General features: G+C 35.6%; 1 protein-coding gene across 1 annotated transcript in view; it reads left to right on the forward strand.

Annotated features, from left to right (window-relative positions):
• Positions 1-12,500, forward strand: part of sdk1b (sidekick cell adhesion molecule 1b) — a 405,910-nt gene that overhangs the window by 253,808 nt on the left and 139,602 nt on the right. Inside the window, exons 15-16 of the mRNA XM_056461991.1 lie at positions 2,601-2,774; positions 9,018-9,151. Coding sequence (XP_056317966.1) covers positions 2,601-2,774; positions 9,018-9,151 — 308 coding nt within the window. The remainder of the gene's footprint in view (positions 1-2,600; positions 2,775-9,017; positions 9,152-12,500) is intronic.

The raw sequence follows: 12,500 nt of genomic DNA on the forward strand, positions 1-12,500 counted from the left end.
TGACTTTTGTCAGGAAGTGAAGATTAAGATCACTTAAAACATCATCAAATTTGTGTAACTTTAAAAAATTAAATTGAAACATGATTAATTTATTAAAATAAGTTAAAAATATATAAAACATGTTTTCGTGACTTATGAATCATTACAATTTTTACAGTGAACCAACATACATCATTTAGTTATATTGTACTGCCCCAGTGACAGCTTTTGTACCTCTTTGTAATTCATTAGAGAATATATCAGAGAACTGACAATAGACAATTTATCATGGAGATTTATTTGTGAAGGATTAGTTATGTCTTTTTACTGGAGTCATGCACACATTATGTACATTTGAATGGTTACGGCTAAAATGCAGATGGCTTGATGTAGTGCAAGAGATACAGAGCTTTAGGATGCAAAATTAACTGAAACAGTCAGTTACACTCTGTGGGATTTGGATACTTTAATGCTAACACGTACAGCAAATCCACTTTACAGGTAAAGTTCAAATCAATTGCTAAATAAAACACACATTAAAATGGGAAGCCTGTACAAATTCTACAGATTGTGAAATGTAATTGCGTGTCATTTAATAAATCATTTAACTATTAGAATTTTTATGTAAATTTGCTCACAAGGCTTATAAATGAATATTAATTAGTTGACTCGAGGCCCTGACTCTGTAGTTATTAAAAATCCCATGGCACTTCTCGTAAAAGAGTAGGGGTGTAACCCCGGTGTCCTGGCCAAATTCTCTCCATTGGCTCTTACCAATCAGGGCCTCCCAATCAGCCCCATCCACTGAATTGGCTGTATCACTATCTCTCCACTCTACGAATAGCTGGTGTGTAGTAAGCGCACTGGCGCCGTTGTCCTGTTGCTGCCGTCGCACCATCCAAGTGGATGCTACACACTGGTGGTGGTGTGGAGAAACCCTCCTCATGATTGTGAAGCGCCTTGGGTGTGGCCATACACAATAAATGCGCTATATAAATACACATTACTTACTTACTTGATGTTATTATGCTTCTTGGTGGCACAGTGGCTCAGTGGTTAGCACTGTCACCTCACAGCAAGAAGGTCGCTGGTTCAAGTCCCGACTGGGCCAGTAGGCATTTCTGTGTGGAGTTTGCAAGTTTGCATATTCTCCCCATGTTCGTGTGGGTTTCCTCTAGGGTTTCCCCACAGTCTAAAGACATGCGCCAAAGGTGAACTGAATAAACTAAATTGTCCATAGTGAATGAGTGTGTGTGTGTGTGTGTGTGTGTGTGTGCGTGCGTGCGTGCGTGTGTGTGAATGAGTGTGTATTGGTGTTTCCTAGTACTGGGTTGCTGCTGGAAGGGTATACGCTGTGTAAAACATATGCTGGAATAATTGGCAGATCATTCCTCGGTGGCGACCTCTGAAATAGAGACTAAGCTGAAGGAAAATTAATAAAAGAATATTATGCTTCTTTCTTATCCATCAGCCAATCACTGCAGTTCTGATCATGATCGGTATAAACAAAAAATGGACCCAAGAATACCCTAGTAACTGAATGAAACCGTATTCTTAGTGAGGTTTGCATTAGTATAGATTATTAGTGATGATAATTTAAGCATTAATGTTACTACTAAGCAACCAACTGAAGTATTTTTTTTCTAAACTAAATGAAGAGGCACTTGGGGTGAATCAACTATTTTGCGAATGCTGCATAAATCTTTATATTAGATGCACATCAAATTAAGTTATGTGACTTTACCCAGAGTCAATTATGAAATATTTGCTCAGATGATTGAATCTTTTGTACCTCCATTGTATGCCATGCCTGCAGTTACCTTGGAAATAATGATTTTGTTTCTTTGAGCACATGGGCTGGAAAACAAAGTACCTGACCTTGCTTTAAGTACTGTATTCAATACCTTTCAGCAGTTTGGGATTATTAGGAAATTAATAATTTTATGCAACAAGGATGCATTAAATTGTTTTTAAAAATGACAGTAACCATAAAGTAAATAATTTTGGTATCAAAACATGCTGTTCTTTTGAACTTTCAATTAATCAAGAAATCTTGACCAAAAGCTCATTTAATTTAATGAATAAATATAAATGAATAAATATAAATTTACACAAGAAAATAAATAGTGATGGGTTTAAAATCTGTGGAAATCTGCGGATTTCTGCATGTGCTGATTTCATGTGGGCCTAGTTCTAGGTTTCCAACATTCTTCAAAAATATCTTCTAAACAAAAAGATTCAAAGGCTGAAACAAGTCAAGGGTAAGTAAATAATGACCGAATTTTAAGTTTTGGGTGAACTATCTCTTTAACCATTATCCAAAACAATGTTTTCTGGTAACCAACAATGCTAGCTGAACCATTAAACCACTTTAGCACCCAGGTAGATGAAGACTGACCATTATGAAATGAACTGTTTATTTCTTTACAAGGGATAAAGATAGTATACCCAGTTTACCCATCATGTTCAGGTCATTATCAAGTGTATAAAGAAGAGATGCCTTAAAACAGCATGTGATGTTGCTCCGTCTCACAAGGCTAAGAGTGTTTTCTGCAGGTCTTATAGGAGTGTGATATTTTTGGTGGATCATGAGTCATCACAAAGACTCTCGTTCTCCTCAGATATTCATGGAAGAAAGGAACCAAGCCGCTGAGCGTGTCGACTGGTGGGCGAGTGTCAATGAAGGAGGGTTCACTCCAAATCAGCCAGACGTGGTCCGGAGACATCGGAGACTACACCTGCAGGGTCATCTCACCAGCTGGGAATGACTCCAAAAGCGCCCGACTGGAAGTCATGTAAGCAGAAATAGACACACAGAGCCAACATGCACGCTCGATACAAACGCTTGCTCGTATAGTACAGTGCAGCGCAGAAAACTCGCTACGTATAAACTCAGAGTGCTATTGTAGGAGGAAGATGCTTGGATCCCAGCTGCAGTTCTGAAGCCAAAAGATCCATCCAAAAAATGGGCTGTAATGATAGGACAGAGGATGGAGCAGATGTGTGTGTGCGTGTGTGTGTGTGTGTGGCAGCAGGAAGATAAAGCGAGAGTGGAATAAGATAGGCCTGATGCCCAAGGCCAAGATCATCTCCTTTGACGACTAGCCAATGTTGCTACACTTCTGCGGCATCAGGATCTAATTAAACACACACTCACACACACACACACACGCACTTAGATATTAATTACTGCTTCTAGATGGCTGAATGTTGTTCTCCCACAGACTGTCGTATGGATGGATGCAGAGAAAAATCTCATCGATCTTTGAAGTAGATGAAATGCACACGGATGACAGACTGAGGGTGCCGCATGTTTAATTGGGCGCTTTTAAAAATATTATTCGCAATCAGAAAGACCAGGGTCAGATTAACCAATGGGCATTGTGGGCACAGGCCCAGGGGCCCATGCAAACTTGGAGCTCCTGTGAGGGGGAGAAAAAATGCGGATTTTGGAGTGTCTATTTAGGGTAAGTGCAAATAGCGCACCTTGTTGGAATAAGCTAGTTGAGTAATTCTCGCCCATCACTGTTTGAGCGACAGAGACATCATAACTAAAGAGCGCAATCTACAGCAGCGTGAGTGGTGTAGCTCGTAAAGCAAATTGTAGCATCTTTTGACGCAATCCGAAACCCGGTTCGAATCCAGTGTCTGATGAATACGTTCTTCTTTTTTCCCCACTACATATCAGATTTTGCTTACTCTTCATCACGAGGAAGACAAGTAGGAATCATTAATAAGTGTGTGTATTATAGAAGATTCAGATTCATAGAACTGGATTGGAGAGGTGTTATATCCAAATCATATGCATTATACAGTAAGTTTGTAGAAGTTATACATTAAAAATACCCTTAAATATATATTTTAGTACTGCTTCTGTGAACTTGAACAAGTACTGTATATTAAAATCCATTAATTTTCACTAGTTGTAATAGTATTTTTTTTTCAAAGTGTGCTTTAAATGCTTTAAAAATAAGTTAAATCTTTGTAGACTAGAAATATATGCACTGTATATCATTTGTTTTAAAAACTCGGGCAATAAATTATAGATTAATTTTATTTAAAAATATTATATTTATCTTATTTTTTAATTCAACTAAAGGGATGAGGCCAGGTAGAGGGCCTACAAGACATTGTGCCCAGGAGCCTCTGAATTCTTAATCTGGGCCTGAGAAGTGTCATATTGATCTAAAAATCCCTTAAAACTCGTCAAAAGCTTTTATAACTCTTACTTAAGCAAGCCGAGTTAATGCATGTGCTGCACAGTAGCGTTCAGAAGTTTTGGATCAGTATAGTTGTTTGGTTTTTCATGGAAGTTATACCAGAATTTCTTACAGGAATGTATCAAATTGATCAAAACAGACTTTGGCAGTATGTTGTTATACTGTAGGTTTTGCTCACTTTATTTTAGGGTACAATTTCTGCTATTAACAAGCCATCAACTAAGACTTTTACTTCGATAATGTATTAATTTGCCTATTACTAGTTAATTAAGACTAATTAGGTAGTTGGTTTTAAGGATTGGGTAGATGTAAGGTCAAGTATTAATAAAGCACATTATATTATTAAATAAGCAGATTGTAATCCAGTAGTTAGTTACTTAAAGTAACTAAAGTGTTACCTAATGTTTTGTATCAAACAAATTAAGCTTTCTGTTAATTAAAGTGTCCTGAAAAAATGGATCCTATTTTTTACAAAAATGTTAACCAGAATAACTATTTTCAACATTGATAATAATAAGGAACGTTTCTGGATACTAAAACCTTGTCCTAACAACATGGGATACGACAAGATTCCAGCAACAAGCAATTTAGCTGTCTGCACAAAACGTGACACGACATGGCAGAAATATTTAAATATATATATACCAACCACTGCACATCCTAAGCTACACATTAAACCTCTTCAACGTTATTAATAGGCTATTATTATTATTAATTATTAATTGTGAAACAGTTCACAGTTCTGACTTTCATTTTCTAACAGATTGCTAGTTTTTTTTTTTTCTATTTAAGATCTGAGGTGAACTATCCGCTGCTGCTTTCAGTAGTATGGCAATAAATGGGACAAATTGTCGTTTAAACTTAAATTAGTACTATTAAACACTGAATAAAGCACATAATCTGTACCTGAGGTGATCATTATCATATAGTATATGCTGTTGTTCTAGTGCAACGATATTTTATGCATCATGGTTAAGACAAAAAGGCCTTTCAACATGAAAAAGATACCTTTTATCATGTGTCGCAGTGACATGTCGCTTGTAGTTAATTTTTTTTATCAAACAAATGGAGCTTTCTGGTAATCAAATAGTCTTAAAAATGGATTCAGATTTCCACAAAATTGTTAACCAGAGTAACTATTTTCAGCATTGATAATAATAAGGAATGTTTCTGGCAACAAACAATTTGGCTGTCTGCACCATATGCAACATGACATGGCAGAAACATTTAAATAAGAAACATAAGAAAAATAGATATTTCATGCATTGCCGGTGAAGATGGTCAGGACAAAAACTCCTTTTAACATGGAAAAGATACCTTTGGTCACATGTCACGGTGCTGTGCCATGTGTAGTTATAGGACATGTGTAGTTATAGGACACGATGTAAGTCTGGAAGTCTGGATATTTTTGGAAAGATCCTGTCTGCCATTGGTCAGCGAAACAAATAGTCCTGCTATATACAGTTGCTTTGTTTCTATTCTTTTTGGTAAAAATAAACCTACAGTCAAAGCTTAAACGTTGTTTAACACAAATCATTTGCCTGCAAAAACAAGTGTAGCTCATGAAATCCAATTCCTAGTGCTCAACTGTGAGTAAAGCTGAGAAAATGTACAAATCATAAATCGCACGAAGCATAACCGTAATAAACTGTGTGATTTGCAAATGTGCTTACCAGCCTGCATTGTAGCACAATTCTTTTAGCACTACTTAGCGGAACGCATAATAAAGCAATATTTAATTTAAGACACGTTATTCTGTGAGGGAAAAAATACTGGGTTCGGGCTGACTGTAGAAAAAGACTACTACTGTAGAAGCTGACATTTAAATTATGGGATACAAATTGAAAACACATGCGATTTGAATAATAACAATAATACCTTTGACAGTCGCATTAAGATAACAGAGCACCACAATATACTCCTACCTTTAATATTACAGCCTGCAAACTCTGTTGGAGAAAAAAACTCATCAGAAGGTTGAAGGGGAGGCAATGCTTCACATGCTAATGTGATTTCACAGACTTTCAAGTTAATCTCATGCAGTGGACAGGTCCTCTCATTACCACATGTTAGAGGATGGAGGAGCAGTTCTTCGCTTTAAACAATGTTAGATGTTATTGCATATTTAGGCTGTTGTGACAGATGGCGAAAACTCTCTCGCACATATTACAAGCATCTCCAAAGGACATAATTGCGTTATGTGATATTGTAATGTAGTTTTTGTAAATATAATGTTGTTGAAGAAACAGTGGAACTTTTGATTTGGCAGCAGCGGAAAGTGATAGTTTAAAAATAAGCCTTCAGACATGTTGTTCAGACTCATGTTATTCAAAATACTGCTTTAATCAAAATAGCTGAATGTTAATGCTGCTTTTTAATAATACATTCTGCTCCTTCAAGTCTAAAATGTGAACCTTGACCACAAAACCATTTGTAATTGTGAGTTCTTTTTGTTTTTGTTTTAATTGACATCTGAAATCTGAATGAATAAGCTTTCATTAATGTATTGTTTGTAAGGATTAGAGATACAACTAATTGTATATCTGGAATCTGAGATTAAAAAAAAATCTAAATATATATAAAAATGCCTTTAAAGTTCACAAAACTTGTCAAAAGAAATACCTACTCTAAATGCATGGATGTAAATTAAAATGGAAATGTATAAAATAAAGCAAATTAGCACATCTCTAAATCAGAAAATGGAATAATTTATTTAATTCTTGAAAAAATGGACACATCACATAGACCTGAATTTTTTTGTTAGTGTAAAACAGTGATGCCCAAACTAGGGCCAAAGTTTGCCCCATGGTAACCTTTGATTGGGTCCACCATCCCATCTGAGAAGAGAGGGAGAATGATGGGGATGTTTCGAGATTGTCAATTCAAATTGAATGTAAGCCTTTGTTTGTTTTATTGTTAAAAGCGAACTGATATTAAATGTTTCAATTAAATGGTGGAAATTGATCAGATTTTGTTTAAATGTACGTATCTGTCAGCAGACAATGCTGAAACTTTGGTGAACAAATCAAGTCAAAGGTAGGTTCTGCTTGACTAGTGTGTTTAGCATTGAACTCCACATTAAAAATGTGATTGATTTTATTGCAGTAAGTTCTCATTTAAAAAGTTACACTGCATTAGTTAATACGATTTAAAGTAATGTTTTCTATTTATTTTTAAATCTTATGAAATTATTCAAGGCAAATTTAATGTAATTTAGTTTGGTGTATTTTCCTTTGGCCCATGGCTCTCAGTGATATTTGATTTTTGGCCCTTCATACGAAAAAAGTTTGGGCACCCCTGGTTTAAAATATAATGCATCACTCCCTATATGTACAGTTTTGTTGATTTGCTGATATACCTTTTTCCCTTTTATTTTTATTATTATTATTTACTTATTTTTGTTTTCTCTTTTTTATTTTGATGTATAACATAAGTTTACATTCGCACAAAAAGGAAAGCATATATTGCTGAAAGAGGAAGTGGATGTACAAAATTTGTGCTTATATTTTCTGAGTGTATTCGGCTGTATGATCTCTGAAATGCATTTGATTTAGTGTAATACTATTTAAAGAAAAAAAAAGTTCTCTAAACAAACTTCTTATCAATCCACCTTATTAATTAAAATTGGGTTTTGATATATTTACAGTAGAGATTTTAATAAACAATCTTCATGCAACAATCTTTACTGAATAATCTAATCATATTTGGCATAAAAAAAAAATAAAAAATAAAAATATATATATATATATATATATATATATATATATATATATATATTCAATGTGCTATTGCCAAAAAATATACCGATGCAACATAAGATGTTTTTGTGGTCCAGGGTCACAAATGAAAAATTGCTCAATAAAAGCACAATAAAAGTAGTCATTTTTGCACATTTAACATTTTTTGCCATAATTTCCACTTGCAGATCTGATATTATTCAGAATATCTTCTTTTGTGTTCTATTCAAGTGTCCAGTTATAAAGGATTGGCCATCAAAGATGTAAAATACTTTTTTATTGAATACAACATTAAATAAAGGTTTAGCTAAAACCTTCTCCTTGGTAATTCACAAAACTCTAAAGCAGCTAAAACTGAACCCTATTGTTAAATGTTACCAATATTATAGTATTATTAAATAGATGTTATATTTTGTCAGAAGAAGAAGGTTTTTGTTAGTGTTTCTGTGACCCATTTACTCAAGCACAAACGAAAATTTCTACTTGCTATCTCAAACATTTTAATGTACCTTTTGTCAAAGAATCGTTCTGTATAGGGTATTTTTGAGATGCCACAAACCCCTTGCAGCCATAAAGAATGTCTTTTTCTTGTGGTAGATTTTTATTTTGTTTATTTATTTATTGAGTAATGATGCTTCTATCTACCCACCATTTGTCCTCCACTGAACCCAAGAAGCTTCGATTTGAAAGAACACACTGCAACAAAGACACAAATCTACAAAGTGACTTGCATGTATTTGAACATAACAGCCTAAGGGCTATTTATGCTCTCTGAGCCAAGCATCTTTATCAGTATTGCTCATTGTTAAGGTGAAGGATTTGAACTCATAACACCAATAAACATAACTTGTCCTACACTTTTCTAAACCTGACTTACCAAATTGAAGAAAAAAAAAAAAACATTAGTTTCTGACGTCTAGTTGTGAAGAGCAAAGTTGAAGTTGAATATTAAGAACTAATTTTGGACAACTGAATTAGACTTTTCTTTTAACTGTATTTGAATTGACAAATATGGTATGTTAAATGTGTTTCCACATATTGTAATTCTTGATTTGGTCTCCATCTCTCCATGTTTTCAGAGAACTTCCCATTCCCCACGTAACCTTCAGGTGGCTTTAAATGAGACCGACAGCAGAACGGTTCTTCTGTCGTGGGTTCGACCATTTGATGGGAACAGCCCTCTCCTGCATTACATCATTGAGCTCTCTGAGAACAGTAAGTGCGTGTGTGTGTGTGTGTGTGTGTGTGTGTGTGTGTGTGTGTGTGTGTGTGTGTGTGTGTGCGCGCACTTGCCTACCTATTGTATCTAAAAGGGGACTTTGATGTCATTACACACCCATTAACAGGGGATCTGAAGCCAAGAGGGGACATTTTTCAGGTCCCCTGTTGAACATGCCTTAAATCATGTTCAAATCAAATGAAAAAGCTCTCTGTTGTACTGTTTCACTCTGTTTCACACTCAGTGTCACTGCAGTCTATGAAGGTCCCCTGTTGGATGGATAGACATCACTCAGCGTTTCAAGTCCCCACTTGGCATGTATTTATAAAAAAAAAATCATATTTTTCGTTATATCATGAAAAAAGACCAGTGACACTTTATTTTGATGGTCCATTTGAGTATTAGTAGACTGTCTGCTTAATATCTGCTGATACTGCTCCTTCAACAGACATTTAACTGACTATAAGACCCTAACCCTAATAATAAATAATAATAAAAATAATAGTCAGAGTAAGTTGGCATGTAGATGCAATGTAATTTAATTCAACAAACTGACCATCAAAATAAAGTGTGACCTTTTGAAAAAGGAACATTTTGTATGTGATATTAGTTTCTTTAAAATGAACAGAAACCCTAGTCCCCTCTTGGCCAGTATAGAGCAACAGTTCACTATTAGTAACATAGACGTGCATGCGTGTGCTCCTGGTATTCGTCACATTATGACGACAGAGCAGTTGTTGCAAGTATTACAATACCAGTGTACATGAGAAAAACAGTTCATAAATCATATAGAATGAAGTATTTCGAAAATTTACAATTGCAGAATGTTTTTTTTTCTGTAAGGGCTGGGATTAGAGGTAGGGTTGGGGGAAGAGGACTGAATATACAGTCTTTACTGTTTTAAAAATCCTTTCGATATATGAAAGTCCTCATAAAACATGAAAAAATAACATATGAGTTAGGGCTGCACAATACTGGAAAAATCTGACATAGATTTTATTTTGATAGCGATATATATTAAAATATGTATATCATTTCACCAGATTAATTGATTAGCTTTATTTGGAAAGATTTCATTCATTTAGATCAGTGGTCCTCAACCATCGGGCCGCGGATTGGTACTGGATCAGTTTGTACTGCCCGCACAAGAAATAATTAATCATTTAAATTTTATTTATTATCTGAGTCTAAAGGACCTTTTATTAAAAAAAAATCTTTTATTTTGAATAATGACTGTATTCTCTCACTTAAATCTAAAATGAGTGCCCAAATTTAACCCACAAGCAGCAAAATGCGTAAGAAACAGACGTCTTTGGAAAGTTTCTTTGCTGGGGGAAATGCCTAGTGAGGGACATACGAACTGCCAGTCAATAGATCCGCAACCCATTCGTCAACAATTCAGGTGAATCCACTATATCTGTGCAAGATTAACTGCTGGTAATCGCAAATGAGGCCACTCACATATCGCGTCTTTTCTAGAGTTCACACAAGTTTGATATTTCATGGCGTGACACACTTGCGCCTTCCAGATGCCAGTTGAATGAATACCGCAAGAGAACCACAAGTCTTGTTACATGAACTGACTGATCAGCTTCATCTTGTATGGAATATATACATTTCGGTTGGGTAATTATCTAAGACAAACACAAAACACTCAAACACTACAGTGCTTTTTAATATCCTCCATAAATAAAACTTGTATCAGAGTGACAGCAATGTTTTGACATTTTGTCATCCTCTGAAAAAACAAGTGATGGTCACCTAGCAACCTAAAAACCAACAACCACCCTGGTCGATGGTAAAATTGTCAAGCATTGACCAATTCGGGGAGATAAAAAGGTTGGGGACCACTGTTGTAGATAGATTGGGACGATCAAGTCTTTTTCTAAGCAATGCGTTTGCATAAATTATAATAAATTACAATAAATTACAATCATAAATCAATACAACAGAGCAGAGACAAAAGGTAAATAAACAGCACATTATGGTTTTCTGTTGAGTCTAACAGTATTTAGGTGCTGAAATTGAACATGGTACAGAAATGAACATGTTCATCATTGTATAAATAATTATAAAATAACAATAATATTTTAAAATTATTTATACAATGATAATATATAAATATTAATAAATAATTATTAATAAATAATCTAATCCTGCGATGTGACTATGCAAATACACACATTGCGATATTAATGCTCAAATGATATATTGTGCAGCCCTAAAAAAAAAAAAAGAGTGTGTGTGTACCGTGTATTCCTTACATTGTGGGTATAGCAACATCTGTAAATTGTGATCTTGTTGAGACATTTTCGTGGTTCCCATGAAGAAAAAAGCTCAAAAATTACTCAAAATTAGGCATTTTAAAAAGTAAAAAATCGAACTCGAAATCAGAAATCGAGACTCATCAGACCAGGTGATGTTTTTCCAATCTCTATTGTCCAATTTTGGTGAGCCTGTGTGAATTGTAGTCTCACTTTCCTGTTTTTAGCTGACATGAGTGGCACCCGGTGAGTTCTTCTGCTGCTGTAACCCATCCGCCTCAAGGTTTGACATGTTGTGTGTTCAGAGATGCTCTTCTGCATACGTCAGTTGTGACGAGTGGTTATTTGAGTTACTGTTGCCTTTCTATCAGCTCAAACCAGTCTGGCCATTCTCCTCTGACCTCTGGCATCAACAAGATGTTTGCCCCCACAGAACTGCCGCTCACTGGATATTTTCTCTTTTTCAGACCATTCTCTGTAAACCCTAGAGATAGTTGTGCGTGAAAATCCCAGTAAATCAGCAACTTCTGACATACTCAGACCAGCCCGTCTAGCACCAACAACCATGCCATGTTCAAAGTCACTTAAATCACCTGTCTTCCCCATTCTGATGCTCGGTTTGAACTGCAGCAGATCGTCTTGACCATGTCTACATGCCTAAATGCATTGAGTTGCTGCCACGTGATTGGCTGATTAGAAATTTGCGTTAACAAGCAGTTTGTACAGTATAAACGTCATTATGGAAGTCCCCATAAAGATAGCTGTACATTTGTGTGTGTGTGTATGTATGTGTGTGCCTGTTTTTATGAGCTGTGGCGTATGCTTTATTAAACTTAATGCACCTTAGCTACAGCTTTCAATTAAGCTGGTTTGCAGCCAGTAAATTCCAGCGAAGAAGCTCTTTCTCATTTACCTCTCACTGTCTTCCTGCCTGAGCTCTAAAATGCAGACAGACAGGCTGAAGCCACTGAGAGGAGAAGAGAAATGGAAGTTGATTGTAGCAGAGAGCAATGGGAGGAGGTTTGTTTTCGCTGTATTACGCCAAGATTCTGTTATTGGTGGAAGATGAACGCTGAAAGAA

The sequence above is a fragment of the Danio aesculapii genome, chromosome 1 (genome assembly GCF_903798145.1).
Source record: "Danio aesculapii chromosome 1, fDanAes4.1, whole genome shotgun sequence".
In the NCBI taxonomy this organism is placed as follows: domain Eukaryota; kingdom Metazoa; phylum Chordata; class Actinopteri; order Cypriniformes; family Danionidae; genus Danio; species Danio aesculapii.